At 33.9% G+C, this 16397-nt stretch overlaps 1 protein-coding gene across 6 annotated transcripts in view; it reads right to left on the bottom strand.

The window, feature by feature from the left end:
• Nipped-A (Transcription-associated protein Nipped-A) overlaps positions 1 to 16397 on the bottom strand; it is a 494348-nt gene that overhangs the window by 302372 nt on the left and 175579 nt on the right. For all 6 annotated transcript variants that reach the window (XM_069825168.1, XM_069825181.1, XM_069825178.1 and 3 more), the window contains exons 20-22: positions 14245 to 14349; positions 9728 to 9903; positions 3617 to 3814 (exon numbers count right to left, since the gene is read on the bottom strand). In XM_069825168.1, the coding sequence (XP_069681269.1) occupies positions 3617 to 3814; positions 9728 to 9903; positions 14245 to 14349 (479 nt within the window). The remainder of the gene's footprint in view (positions 1 to 3616; positions 3815 to 9727; positions 9904 to 14244; positions 14350 to 16397) is intronic.

Below are 16397 nucleotides of genomic sequence, written 5' to 3'. Positions count from 1 at the left end.
AAATGTGGTATGATATCCACAAGCAAGAATGTGATATCAATCACACTGGCTCATCGGGAGCGATGGAGATGGAGGCTGCCATAAAGATGTGGAACAGATCTCAAGACTTTGGTCTTCGATACACGTCTTTGTTATCTGATGGCGATGCGAAGACATTCAATAAACTTTGCGCGCTAAAACCATATGGTCCAGAGCACAAGATAGAAAAGCAAGAGTGTGTCAACCATGTGGGGAAGAGACTAGGCACCGCTCTTAGGACTGTTGTACTTGATTCAGGTAAGCAGGGTCAGCAACTTGGTGGTCGGGCACATGGGTCACTGAAATCTGTGACAATAAACAAACTACAGAAGTACTACACTAAGGCCATATATAGGAATAAAGGAGACACTGAGGCTACAAAGACTGCTATATATGCAACTCTTCTGCACAGTATTTCTACTGACAAAAAAACCCAGCATTCGAAATGTCCACCTGGCGAAAACTCTTGGTGTTTTTATCAGAAAGCTCTTGCTGTGGGAAGAAAACCAGAACCACACAGAGTAAAGGTAGGGAATCCTCTTACAAAAAGATGTCTTGCCAAAATACTCCCTGTTTACCAGAAACTGGCATCAGACAGCTTATTAAAAAGATGCACGGAATGCCGGACACAAAATGCCAATGAAAGCCTGCATGGCATGATATGGAGAAACATTCCAAAGGAAATGTTTGCCTCCAAACGAAGGATCGACATAGCTGTGGGACAAGCCATTTGTGATTTTAATGTTGGAACCACAGAAACAGTTATAAAGACACAAAAACAAGCAGGACTGTCACCAGGGAGGACAACAGTGAAGTTAGGAGTGAAGCGTGACAGTAATCGGGTTATGAAGGCGAAGTCGAGGTCAAATAAAGCATACCAGAGGTACCGTCGTTCAGTGAAACTGGCAAGATTGAGGTCCATGGAAGCAGCCAAAGTGAGAGAAGGTCCCACATATGAGGCTGGATTATTCTAGAGTCAATCAGGTATGTTGCATGAACCTAAGCCAAGAATTTTGAATGAAAACTTTAAAATGTCATTTTCCACACTTAATTTTTTTGAGATTATACATTACAAAAAATGCTAAAACATTCATAGAAATTATGCTAGAAGGCTGATTTTTTTGTGCATGCTCACGAATGTATCATAATTAATTCTGTGCATCCATTTTACTCTACTCCTTAAATTATATTGCTCAGAAATTATTAAAGTGAGATGTGTACTAAAATACTTAGAATTTTATAAACCACATGAAGTAATATTTTTTTTTAAATTAAAAGTAATAAGAGCACTGAACTGAAAATGCCCAGTTTTATTTAACATACAACACTATGCTGAAATAAAAAAAACCAGACTTGAATGCGAAAATTTGGAAAAGTTTTAGGCTTTTTTTGGAATCATACTTTTTTTTCAAATTTCAAAAATAACTCCTGAAATACACAAATAAATGGGACCAAATTTTTCCTAGCTGTTTTATATATAGCAAAGAAGAAGAAAATTAATTTTCACATTTTTAGCTTCCATATTTCCTGAAATTCAATTTTCACCTGCCTCCCCCCTAATACCCTTACAGTTAGTATAAACGGCTAGCTTTTAATTTTCTATGGAGAACTGTGTGTGCAGTTTCAGAGGATGTTTCGCCATGAGATCCCTCAGACATGGAAAGCTGATACTCCAATCATTCAATTAATGACGCATCTCAGCGAAATTTAATTGGCATAATTTAACTGTCAGTCAATGGCATTTCACCCAAGTGGCCAGAGTTTTGAGAATTTACAATGGACAGAGTAGCAATGAGAGAGGTCTTCTCAGAGTACTTGGGTTTTCTGCCATTCTAATTTCACCATTTTTCCATTATCACTATTACATTGTTTCTGTATTACCTTTACAGTTTAAAAGCTAACCTCAATTGTGATTTGGAGAAAAATGTACTCAGTATCAAATAGTGTCCATTGAGTTTTAGTTCTGGTGTATGTAACAAGTAATGAGTAAGAACACTTGATTTTCGTGAATGATTTTTTTCACGAATTTCTGCTAACTGAGTCAGAGTTGAAATGTTTATAGATATGAACGAGGCTTGTACTGTACACGCATTTTATGATCACGATTTGTCGCTTATTTTGTTCGTATTTTTCATTTTTTTGCGAATTTGGCAATTTTTTTTATGAATATTGCTGAATCCTACATTCATTGGTCACGAAATTTTACTGTTTTATTTCCTCAATGAAACATTCAAAATAAGTATGGAAATAGGTTTGTTTTTTTTTTTTTTTTTCAGTTGTGAAAATCTGTGTGTCATGCATGTGCAATGCTTAGGTTCGTTACACATGAACACAAGAAGAAATGTGTAAAATATATTTGCCACATTTTCAGCAAGAGTATGCAAAGAAGACTAAGGAATAATGTATTTTGATAACTGCACAGTCAAGCTGTCTGATAGTGTGCAAATAAACCTAGGTCTAATGTTTTTATATTAACATGACACTTTCCTCCATCTAGTGTGTAACTAGTCTCATCAATACCAGGGACAAACCTGTAGAGGAATGAGTGTTTTATTATCAATTTTTTAAAATTATTTACATGTTTAAATTCAAACCTCTTCTTCACAATTTACATATTTAAATACCAAAATTTTTTATGATTTACATATTTAAATAACGACTTTTTTACGATTTACATATTTAAATATTGATTTTTTTACGAATTACAGTAGTTTTATTTACCGACTTAGAAGTATTTTATTCACCATTTTATGGTGTCCCTAGTAATAAGAATTCTATACTCAGGCTTTTGTAACTTTGTACTTGACAGTTGTTGTTTGGGTTGGCTACCCTTCCTATGAAAAAACTGAAGAATGCTGTGTGGCAGCCTTCTGAACCAATCAGAACGCAGCATTTTCTGTCAGCTGCTCATGCTGCCACATAGAGCGCTGCTGTGTTGTTGGTTTGCTACATGCTTATGTTACAGTGTAACTATCACATAATTTGTGAAATGTTGCAAAAAATAGATGTTCAAAAAATGGTAACTCAACGTAGTAAGAATCCTTGTGTAAATAGTCAGGTGTAGTAAGAATCCTTGTGTAAATAGTCAGGCGTAGTAAGAATCCTTGTGTAAATAGTCAGGCGTCAGAATTGGTGCAAATGACTCGTCAATTTTACGAGCTGGAGAAGGAATTTGTTCGTATATATAAGCATGTATCCATTCCTGCAGATAATATAATAAGCAGACAGCAAAAACTTTAGGTCTTTCTAAGAAGATAGCAATAAAGAATGGACATAATAATTTCAATTTGAATTAACGGAGCAGAATAGCATACTCCGCATAAGTTAAGTCAGCTGATGTGCAATGAGTGGTCATTGTGGCAATGTCGTACCTCTTGCTACCAACATTACACTAAGCATCAGGTGCAAGGTTACAATGACCTGGGTATAAAGTTGTTATGACCTTAGTATATGTAAGAGAAAATTTATTTACGAGAAATCATGCGAATTACGTATTAACAATGTCAAAAAAAAAAAAAAAAAAAACTTATCTGTTGCTGTAGTGATAAAATCTTAAGACTAAAGAGTTTTTGAGTTAAATGCTTAGTTTTGAACTAACCTCTCCAGTGAGATCCATCATGACGAAGAGAAGAGCTGTGAGGAAAAGGAACAGATGCTCATATACCCAGCGCATAGCCATGCGCTCAACAAGAAACTTTATTGCAATGCAGCCTCCTAGCTTCGCATACCATGCTCGTTCATAACAGAGTGAGCACATTCTCTCTGCTAGGTACTCCATCAAAGGCAGCTGACAAGCCTGAAACACATATGTATGATGTAAGTGAAGTAGAAGGCTTAATATAATGTAACTCGTCATTTGAATTATTTGAACACTTTGGAAGTAATATGCCAAATCTTACACAGCATTTCATCAAACTGATACATGATGCAAACATAAAACGCAGGGTGGGATAAAAAAAAACAATTGTAGATAATTCTTCCAATGATGTTATCGACACACTGTTGTTACAGTATGGAGTATGATAAATCTACAGACTTCTGATGAATAGGACTCATTTAATTCAGTTCAATATTGTTTCCCAAATAATATACAGAATGAACCGTAAATAATGTCAATAATTTCACGGGGTTATTCTTTGAGATATTTCAAACAAAAAAAGTTTAATACAATTTTGCTCGCTTTTGCTTCATTTTCTAGATAAAAATTGTTTTACATGAAACATTTCGTAAAGTGTTTTGGGAAAGCCATTGATTGATTTCACAATATGCTCAGTCAATTTAAGGGAATAATGTATTATGATAATAAGTGATTGAAAGAATTTTAATTTTCTCCTTTAAATATATAGAAATTTAGTCCAAACAAATGTAATATTTTAACATTTTTTTTTTCAGAACAAAGAGTTACATTTGTTCCGATCAAATTTCTGCACATTTAAATGACAAAACTAAAATTCTTTCAATCATTTATTATCAAAATACACTACTCTCTCAAATTGATTTAGCATACTGGGAATTAAATATCAATGGTTTTCCCAAAACACGTTATGAATTGTTTCATATAAAACAATATTTATCTCGAAAACGAAGCAAAAACGAGCAAAATTGTATGAAGCTTTTTTGTTTGAAATATCTCAAATCACTAAGTGAGGGAACATACATAAGAACCCATAGTTCGGCTGACATAGTTACAAATTTCCTCAACAGATGTCGTAATGGGTGATATGCCTGGCAGTGACTCTGGGCATTACATAGTAACTTGAGTGAAATCACTGTCATTTTTATGAGAATAGTATATTTTATGTGAATTAAGGGGAATTAAGTGACAGTAAATGCATGTGAGTATGCCAGTTGAGGGTGATGTTATGCTATAATAGTATATTTATGATTTTATACTTTATTTTGGACAAAAGCATTTAAGTAACAATCAACTCTGATGATGTGCCTGGTTGTAAATCAGGGTATATGGCAACAGATGGTAGACACTTCTTTAAACCCCCCTAAAAATAGTTTAGATGATTGGTATCGAGTAATTCCAGGAAGTGATGCTCATTGACAGAAAAAGATCGGGTTTGCGATGTTCACTTTAACAATGACATGATATGAAGGTAGACTCCTTTGTAATACAAGAGAAAACAGTTGAACTAAAACGTGATAAATGAAAATTAACAACAGATGCTGTGCTACACCAATTCCCTGGAATTCCAAAATAATTCAATTTCAAACCGAGCAAAAGAAAGACTCCTAAAATACGAAATAATCAGGCTCGTCAACAGAAGAGAAAAAAGACTGAGGAACCCAAAATTATATCACAAGAATCGAATGCATTTAGTGAAGCAGTGGATGAAGCCAATTGTAAGTATTCGTCGATTATAAACAGTGATCTTTCAGATGAAGTGATTCAACTTCGAAAAGAAATAAAGCAGCTGCGACTTCTCCTCTCTGAAAGTAGCAAAAGGAAGCGGGGTTATGTAAATGAAATAAATAAATTATGAAGGTTGTTAAGCAGATATAAAATAAATTTGTTAAATGATAAACAAAAACTCGTGGTTCGTACTATGACTAAGAAGAGTGGGACATGTCCACGTGGAATGAGGTATGAGTCAGAATTTATCTTAGAGAGTTTCATGTTATGAATAAAATCGAGAAAAGCTTATGAACACTGTTTGAACCATCAGTTATTGCCATTGCCTTCACTTGCTTTGTTAAGGAAGCTATCCCGTGGGATGAAATGCAATTATGATATTAATCCATATGTTGTTGTTGTTTTCTAATGCCAAGCATTTGACAATAAAGTCATTTGACCTCTTGCACTCCAATATTTTTCAAAGATATTATCATGGTCAGCCAATGAAGCACAGATTTTGAGGCGTTCCGAATCCATTTCTTGGTTTGAGTTGCACAATGGACAGTTACGGGACTGATATATTCCAATTCTATGCAGGTGTTTGGCCAAACAATCATGGCCTGTTGCCAATCTAAATGCAGCTACAGACGATTTTCGTGGTAAATCGGGAATTAACTGTGGATTTTGATGCAGAGAGTTCCATTTTTTCCCTTGGGATTGTGTTATCAAATTTTGTTTGTTGAAGTCTAAGTATGTAGATTTAATAAATTTCTTCACAGAGTAATACGTAGATTTAGTAACAGGTCTGTAAGTAGCAGTGCTGCCCTTCTTTGCTAAAGCATCCGCATTCTCGTTTCCCAGGATTCCACAATGGGATGGTATCCATTGGAATACAATTCTTTTATTGAGTGATATTAATTGAGAGAGCATTTTAGTTATTTCTGCTGTTTGAGATGAAGGTGTGTGTTTAGAGACTATAGATAGAAAAGCTGCTTTGGAGTCTTACAATATAACTGCATTTTTAAATTTATTGATGTGGCATAGAAGATTCCTGAGACTTTCACTTATTGCAATGATTTCACCATCAAAACTTGTTGTTCCATACCCAAGAGATCTATAAAGTGAGAAGAGACAGCACGTAACACCTGCACCGGCACCTTGTTCTCTGGAGATCAAGGATCCGTTGGTGTATAAATGAAGCCAGTTTTGTGGAGGGTACCTAATATTGTCTCTAAAGACAATTGTTTTAGTATTTCAGTGTTTACTTCTGATTTCAGTATTTCTTCTGTTAAATTTAGATTATATTCTATATTTAATAGAGTTAAAGGGTTTGGTTTAATTTGTAGGTTTTCTTTTAAATTCGGGATATTGATTTTCTTTTTTAATTCTTGAACAATGGATACGAAACTTGTTTGAGTTTTCAATCTACAGAGAGGACTGTATGAATGCCAATTGTTTCCTGGTAATCTGATAAGTTTTTCATATTGAATCGGTGCTTTTTCTTCTATTGTCATTTTGATGCTGTTAATATTAGTGAGGAATCTCACAGAATCTATTGGAGTTGTTTTGATTCCACCAGTAATGAGTCTGAGAACTTGGTTTTGAACATATTCTATGTTGTTTATGAAAGGTGAAGTAATTAAAATTTCTCCGCAGTATGTCAGCACTGGCTGTATTAACATTTTGTATGTAGTGTTCAAAATATTCCTAGAGCATCCCCATTTCTTTCCTGCTAGTCTTTTTAGAAGGGAGAATCTTTTACGAGCTTTTTCAGAAATGTATTTCAAATGGTTGCTCCATGTTAACTTACTATCGAAAGTAACTCCAAGATATTTGGATTCATAAGTCCTAGGAAGGTGTTGGCCATTGTATTGGATATTGAATTCTCTTTCTTTTTTACCAAGTGAAAATATTTGGTAGTTACTTTTACTAAAATTGAGTGTCATCAAATTTGATGTATTCCATTCATGAAGTTGATTTAGAGCTTTAAGAGCAGAATTTTGAATTTTGTCTCTATGTCTGTAAGATCCGGAAGTCCACAGAACTATATCATCTGCAAATAGTGCTGTTTTCATGTTTGATTCCTCTAATAGGGAGGGTAAGTCATTTATATAAATATTGAATAAAGTTGTGCTGAGAACAGCACCCTGAGGTAGACCTCGATATGTTTGTCTGTAACTAGAAAGTGAGTTATTGAATTTAGTGGCAATGAATCTTTGACTAAGGAATTCTGATATCCATCTGAATATATTGCTGGAGATACCTAAATTCTGGAGTTTTAGTAATAATTTATTTCTCCAAACAGAGTCATATGCTAACTGAAAGTCAATAAATATTGCCAAGGTATCTTCTTTCTTGTTAAAACTATCTTTTATTTCTTGGCCGAGTTGTATGACTTGTTCATTGGTAGAGCGTAGTTGTCGAAAGCCGGCTTGTCTTGGTGATACAAGATTTTGGGATTCTAAATACCAAGTTAATCTGTTGGAGATCATGGACTCCATGGTTTTTGCTATCATGCTTAACAGTGCTATTGGTCGATAACTATTAACATCATGAGCAGGTTTCCCTTTTTTGTGAATTGGTACAATGATTGCTTTTTTCCAAGCTGCAGGAATTGAGGTGTTTCATGATAAATTGAAAATGGATAAAAGTACAGACTTGGCTTTTTCCCCCAAATGTTTAAAAAATTCGGAATGAATGTTGTTGGGGCCAGGAGATTTCTTGGTTTTTAAATTTTGTATAGCTATATTTAATTCTTTGGAAGTAAAATTTCGATGAAATATTTCAGGTTTTGTACTAGTAATATTGTTTTTATTATTTTTATGTAATTCTCTTTTGATAAATTTGTCAGTTTTTTTGGTATTGGGATGTAATCTGTGAGAGTTTGAGTAGTGTTTATTAAATGTGTTTGCTATATCTCTACTATCTGTTAGTGTTTTGTTATTATGAATAATAGGTTGGCTAGTATTTTCCTGTGTATTAGAAATATTCTTCAGAAATTTATATGTTTTAGCGCTATCGGTTCTGTAATTAATATTTTCAATAAATTTATTAAAACTGTTCTTTTTTGCTGTTATGATTGCTTTTTTAAGAATGGCAGTCTTCTTCCTCCAATCTTGAGTATCTTCTGGTGTTTTGCTATGTTCTGCTTTGGGTCTTGCTTTATCTCTATCTTGTTTCAATAAATTCAGGTTTTCTGTCCAGAATGGGGTGTATTTTTTTGGTTTGCCTCGTGGAATTTGCTTTTTTGCAATTTTAAGAAGAGATTCACAGAAATATTTGTTCAATCTATCTGAGTTTGTATTTTCCATTAGTGGTGTGTTTAGCTTGAGGTATTTGTTGAGTTCTGTTGTAAATAGTTTCCAATTCGCTTTCTTAAAGTTCCATGTTGTTTTGTTATTGTAGGGTTCTTTTCTTCGATTTTGGTGGAGATGGATAGAAGCGATGATGACTCTATGGCCAGATCCAGGGTCTTCAATTTTTTTTTCTTGGTTTCGTGATGGATATCTGATGTTACTAGTAATAAGTCTGGATTTGTACCAGAACCAGAATAATGAATGAAAGTAGGGGGATCTTCTTTTCTGTAGACAAGTTCTGCGGTTGTAGTATTTAGGAGGTCCATGATCATTTTTCCAGGTTGGTTTACATTATCGTAGCCCCAAAGTTGGGAGTGGGCGTTAAAGTCACCAATTATGATAGTTTTGGGTTGTATATCAAACAAAGTTAGATCAAGGGGATTATTAGGTGGATTATAGGCACTGTAGATTTTGAAATGTTGATTTTTCCATACTTCAATTTACTGCAGATATGTTATGGACTACATGACTACACATTTCAGGATGAAAAAGCTGACATCTTAAAGGAGGGGGAAGGGATTAATTTAATGAGTATAAAACTAAAATTCATGTTGCAAGAAAATACAATGTATGTGTCTCTCTCTTCACATCTTTACAGTGCGTGTGTGAAGAATAGTTTTATTATTTTACTATAATTACGTGCAGTAGTTTTGGGGTAGTTTTGCTTAAGAATGAATTTAATTCACGGAAAAATTTTTTTTTTCCTAATCTGAAACATTTTGGGAGTAAATGATCTGACAAAAGATATATTCTCTTTATGATTACATATAGTATCATCTTAAAAAAAAAAAAAAATAAAATAAAATAAATGTAAAAATCAAAGTGTAAAAGCTTACAAAGAACAGAAACTAGAGGACTGGGATGTTTTATTGTTAATCAGAATTTGTGAATGGTAACTACATTTTCTACTGTTAAGTGATTTATGTACATTTCAAACTCTTTAGTAGTAAAAATGCTTGCAGGTATTAAAGTGTTACAGTAGTAATAAATCTCAGTAAGTAAGTCTTACCTTCTGTTTAGAGCCAAGGATATTAATAGCAGTTTCCAAAATCAGAACCAAGGCCAAGTGTCCTGCTTTGCATAGTTCTTTCTCTTCATGTCCCATAATGACAGCAAGAGAGTCTATTAACACTAGAGGATCCATGCCTTTGAGGTTAGACTGTTTCGATGTCATTGAGAATGCACCTGAAGAAGAAACATTGAATGTAACAAATTTACAATAATCAGAAGAAATGACTAACATATCCACTTACTTGTAAATAGGAAAGGGAATGTTTTTAGAATGACTAGTAGTGCTTTCATTTCTTGTCATGCTTTAATGTCATGCTATACGTAAGTGTCTCAGTTCACATTTCTTCTCTAATTTTTTTCTGGCTGGTGTACAGTAGACATACATAATTTCATAACGCAAAATCTCAGTAAAATAAATTTATATACAAATTTTAAAAAATTAGTAGAAGTTTTCCATAGATTAGTCATTAACTTCTTTGAGACCAGTGTCATCAATATTCTAATAAAATATTTCACTGTTTATTATTTTATTTTTTAGTAGTTAGTTTTACGATGCTTTATCAACATCTTAGGTTATTTAGCATCTGAATGAGATGAAGGTGACAATGCTGGTGAAATGTGTCTGGGGTTCAGCAACGAAAGTTACCCAATATTTGCTCATATTGGGTTGAGGGAAAACCCCGGAAAAAACCTCAACCAGGTAACTTGCCCCAATCAGGAATCGAACAAAGGCCACTTGGTTTTGTGGCTAGAAGCGCTAACAGTTATTCCACAGGTGTATTTCACTGTTATCCTAACTCATTCTGTCTTGAGAAAACGCAATATATACGGATTTATTCTTGCAAAATCCAAATTTGCATCTCATTTAGAGTAACCAGGGTAAAGAGTCGCATGGGGTAAAGATCCTATCCTAAATATTTTGTTTCTCTTAATCCCCAGGTGATTGCATTGTTGAGGTAATGTCTACCATATTAGAAGCTGTGTTTATACCAAATTTGATGTTTCTTCATCCACTGTACTGAAAATAATGAGTTATTTTCAATTTTTTACTACTCTCATATAATATTAAACTTGTATATTAGTAGGTCAGATACATTTCCAATTCACTGTGGGCTAAAGCAAGGAGATGCACTATCACCTTTACTTTTTAACTTTGCTCTAGAGTATGCCATTAGGAAAGTCCAGGGTAACAGAGAGAGTTTGGAATTGAATGGGTTACATCAGCTGCTTGTCTATGCGGATGATGTGAATATGTTTGGAGAAAATCCACAAACGATTAGGGAAAACATGGGAATTTTACTTGAAGCAAGTAAAGAGATAGGTTTGGAAGTAAATCCCGAAAAGACAAAATATATGATTATGTCTTGTGACGAGAATATTGTACGAAATGGAAATATAAAGATAGGAAATTTATCCTTTGAAGAGGTGGAAAAATTCAAATACCTGGGAGCAACAGTAACAAATATAAATGATACTCGGGAGGAAATTAAACACAGAATAAATATGGGAAATGTCTGTTATTATTCGGTTGAGAAGCTTTTATCATCCAGTTTGCTGTCAAAAAATCTGAAAGTTAGAATTTATAAAACAGTTATATTACTGGTTGTTGTTTATGGTTGTGAAACTTGGACTCTCACTTTGAGAGAGGAACATAGGTTAAGGGTGTTTGAGAATAAGGTGCTTAGGAAAATATTTGGGGCTAAGAGGGATGAAGTTACAGGAGAATGGAGAAAGTTACACAACACAGAACTGCACGCATTGTATTCTTCACCTGACTTAATTAGGAACATTAAATCCAGACTTTTGAGATGGGCAGGGCATGTAGCACATATGAATGAGTTCAGAAATGCATATAGAGTGTTAGTTGGGAGGCCGGAGGGAAAAAGACCTTTGGGGAGGCCGAGACGTAGATGGGAAGATAATATTAAAATGGATTTGAGGAAGGTGGGATATGATGATAGAGACTGGATTATTCTTGCTCAGGATAGGGACCTATGGCGGGCTTATGTGAGGGTGGCAATGAACCTCCGGGTTCCTTAAAGCGCAGTAAGTATGTAAGTAAGTAAGTAAGTATTAGTAGTAGACTTTAAAATATTAACAGAAACTACATTTCTTTGTTCGTGATTTATTTCGTTGTCTATGACGAACATAATGCATAGTTCATAGTTCCACAATTTCTTTCCTAAATGACAGCACTTGCTTCAGTCCTTTGGTCTGCCATGTGGGGTAAAGATCCACATGATGAGGTAAAGATCCGAATGCAGAACTTTGCCCCATTGGTCATATTGCAATATTTAGTGTGTTGCTATAATAAAATAGTACTCTAACTTCAATAGTAGATCTGTTTTTTGAACAATTACTGTAAATGCTAAAATATTTAGCAGAAATTACTAGAGAAAAATGGATTCTAAGCCATTAATATACGAGTATGTGATGAAATGAAGTAAGACAACTTTACGATGATGGTATATCAAAGAGAAAATCTGACAAAATGTCAAATGTAGAAAAATCCACCTTAAGAAAAGATTTCAAAAAGGATTCAGTGTTTCTTCAATTGATTCCTTCAGACATACATTTAATGACAGATAAGAAAATGAATTTATATATACTGAAGAAATTTAAATTTGTGATTTTATGGCCTGCCACTTGAAATACTTCGTTAGTTTGCACACCAGTACAAATCTGAAACAATATTTCCCATCGATCCAATAACAAGACATAGATGGCTGTCACTGACTTGGCTACATCATTTATAGCATGGCACAAGATAGAATAACGGGATTCAATAATACCAGAGTCAACACATTCTTTTTTTTATAATTCGCCCAAATAATGATGTCCATAGTGACATTCGTATTTTGTTTTTCAATACTTAAGCAATTTTGTAAGTTTATGTAGTAAGTATAGTGTTGTTTCGTTGTGGGATTTTTGCCCCTTGTTTCGTGGATCTTTACCCTAATAGCCGGGGTAAAGATCCCAATTGTTGTATCTGATTTGAATTACTATAAATCTAATAGAAATAACAAATACAATTTCCACGATTTTACAAAAGCTAAAGAAAACTATAAGGCATATTTAACCCTCAAAACAGGTTAAAATAATTAATAATATGACCAGAGGAACAATAATCTTAAAAATTGAGGATTTTTACCCCTTGTTACTCTAATATTATTTCTGTTATAGTTGCTGTTGTTCTTGAATCTTAGAAGCTAAACGTAAAAGACTGAGATCTCTACTAAAAAATTCCATATTTAAATTATTATACACTGGTTCTAAATGAGGCAGTAGAGCAAGTGGACAGCTTCAAAAACTTGGGGTGTACTATAAGCAGTATCATGAGTTGCTGCCAGGAAGTCAAAAGGAGGATATCAGAAGCAAAGGAAACTTTTAATAGAACAAGGAACATCTTCTGCGGGTCTCTGAAAAAGAACTAAGGAAGAGATTAGTGAAGTGCTTTGTATGGAGTGTGGCACTGTATGGGACAGAAACGTGGACATTATGACGAAGTGAAGAGAAGCAAATAGAAGCATTTGAAATGTGAATATGGAACATGTGAAGTGGACAGACAGATGAAGTTGTGTTGAAGAGTGGACGAAGAAAGAATGATGCTGAAACTGATCAGGAAGAGGAAAAGAAATTGGTTGGTCACTGGCTGAGAAGAAACTGCCTACATTGAAGGATGCACTGGAAGGAATAATAATAATAATAATAATAATAATAATAATAATAATAATAATGGATTTCATTTTACCTGGCTGAGTTAGGGCCTTAAGCCTATATACAGGTGAACTTCTGTCAAGACCCACTTCAAAGTTTAATTCCGTATCTGTACATTTTCAGGGTCTGATGCATTATAATTTTGCCAAATATTGTCTATGTTATATGGAGGGATTTCTAGAAAATTTGTGTAGTATACTGACCGAAAAATAATGAAACCTAAATTTAGTGTAAATCTCCATTTAAGGTAAAAAAGAAACTGTCACCTGAAAAATGATAAATGGGGATTTAACTGTATTCATTTTCTGATAATGCTTTATAGTTCACGTGCCTTATGAAGCCATGTTTAAATATTGCAAAACTTTATGTGCTTTCAATACGTATTATTAAATGCAGTGTAATCAGAGCATAATTTAAACAAGAATTAAATTCTATTCATGAATATATGAACTGACAAAATGAGTTGTTAATATAGCTCTTTCCTCAAGTTTTAGTACACAGACCCATACAATATTGTGCTCCTCTATTTTAAAGGAAGTGCCATGAAAATTAAATAAAGTTCGAGTCCAAACTATTCAGTAATTTTATACCTTGTAATGACATCAGTAATTCTATACCTCGTAATGAGATCAAACTCTTATAATTGAGTTCAACATAAAGAGAATAATAAATACCTTTAACTATTATATATATACATATATATATATATATTTATATATAATGTTGATATTCCAAAAAAATCTGAAAATACAAAATTATGTGTTAAATGCATTCTATAAGGGAAGAAATTACACTTACCAGCCTGCTGTGATATGGCCACCATTGTGTAGTGACTGACAATGAATACCATGGTCTGCAGCACACACTGACGTAACTCTTTTATAGCAGCAGCAACAAACATTCCTATTATTATATAGGAAACAAAAGAAATACATGAAATCAGATAAGATTTACATTTCTTACACAGATACAGCCATTTTAAAATCTACTGTATCTTATACAGGGAGGTAGGTAATATATCACATTTTTTCTTCTTTTTATTTTATTTTATTTATTTAATTTTTTTTTTTCAGATGACTATGATTCCTATGACGAACAAAAAGTGTAATCAATATTTCGTTCCTTTGCAGACATTTCAGCTTCAAAAAGTCAGGGTTGGGGGTAAGATAGGCCATGTGTTACAATTTTGATTGCAGATTCAATGCAATTGTTTAAAAATAAGAGGGATTTATCCATAGGGTAGTGTACAATAAGCTACTTATGACCATGTTTTAGCAATAATTTAACCATAAAAAGTACAGGTTTCAATAGGGATGTATGGAACTACCACCAATAGATGGCTCCACTGCGCTAGCCAGTAAGCACACGTCATTATTCACTTGTTTTGCGTAAAGTTGTCTGCTAAATTATTGAGGTTATGCAGCGTATGTTTAGCAAAATTGGAAAGTTTTGGGGTGAATTTATTGGAAAATAAATAATAATTGTTGCTATGCCAGACTATTGCTGCGTTCCGCTTTGTAGTAATCAAGGGAATCCGTTTTCTTATCACCAATTTCCTCAAAACAAAAAATTGAGGAAAACATGGCTTCATGCTATACGACGTAAAAACTTAAATGAAAAGAAACTGACAAGAAATATTAAAGTATGTTCCCAGCATTTTAATCAGGAGGATTTCGTTAGTACTCTGCTAGGTAAGTGAAATGAATGAACATAGTATGGAGTTAGTAATATTGTACTATTAGGCCTACCTTATTTTAATGTAATATTACCTGTTCTTTCAGGTGTGAGGACCAGATTGAAACAGGGCACTATTCCGTCTGTATTTCCTTGGAATAAAACAAGTATTCCAAAGACAAGGGAAAGAAAGTCTCTTTCCAGGAAAGCAGCAAGTGTTACTGAGGAGTCTACAGGACTAGAACAAGAGGAGGTTATTCCTGCTGCTGTATATGAAGAAATTGTTAATGTTAGTGTGTCTAGTGTAGAAAATTATTCTTCTGTGCCTTCTTGTTCTAGAGACAACAGCACTCAGACACAGCTGTCAGGTAATTTAGACATTAAAATGATAATGAATAATCCAGATGCTGTACTACTTTATACAGGGTTTATGGACTGTGAACATTTTAACTTGATGTTTGCTGCTCTGGGGGAAAATAGGTACAGACTGCAAGTGTTTCCCCTTGAACCGAAACTCTGTTTCTTTCTAACAGTTATGAAACTGAGAACAAACAAATCTGACATGGAACTTGCTCTTAATTTTGGCATTCGTAACACTATTGTTGGAAAAATATTCAATGTGTGGATCAATTTCATGTATTGTCAATTCAAGGAATTGAACATCTGGCCTGATAGAGAAACTGTTCTTGAAAACAATCCCCCAGCATTTAAAAACAAATATCTCACAACTAGAGTAATTATAGATGCAACAGAGGTGACAATAATGAAACCAAAGAGTCCAACGGCACAACAGGCTACATTTTCTGCCTATAAAAACACAAATACAGTGAAAGTTTTAATAGGTATCAACCCATCAGGTTTCATTTGCTTTATCTCTGATGCCTATGGAGGGGCAATTTCTGACAGACAGTTATTCATTCGTTCTGGAATGTTAGATCTCCTGGAAGAAGGGGATTCTGTTATGGCAGACAGAGGGTTCAATATTCAAGATTTGTTATGCACTAAAGGTGTTGCATTGAATATCCCACCTTTTCTGAAAGGAAAGAAACAGTTTTCTCCATCAGAAAATATTAATACAAGGAGGATAGCCTCCAACAGAATACATATAGAACGGGCTATAGGCCTCGGCAAGACATACAAAATCTTGCAATCAAAGCTTCACATCAGTAAAATATGTATTTCTGGCAGAATAATTTTTGTGTGTTTTAGGTTATGTAATTTCAGAAAATCAATCATGACCCCCTAACTACAATGGTTATAAATAAAGTTTAAGTTAG

Source organism: Periplaneta americana, chromosome 1 (genome assembly GCF_040183065.1).
Source record: "Periplaneta americana isolate PAMFEO1 chromosome 1, P.americana_PAMFEO1_priV1, whole genome shotgun sequence".
Taxonomy (NCBI): domain Eukaryota; kingdom Metazoa; phylum Arthropoda; class Insecta; order Blattodea; family Blattidae; genus Periplaneta; species Periplaneta americana.
This window is presented reverse-complemented; position numbering and strand designations above follow the sequence as displayed.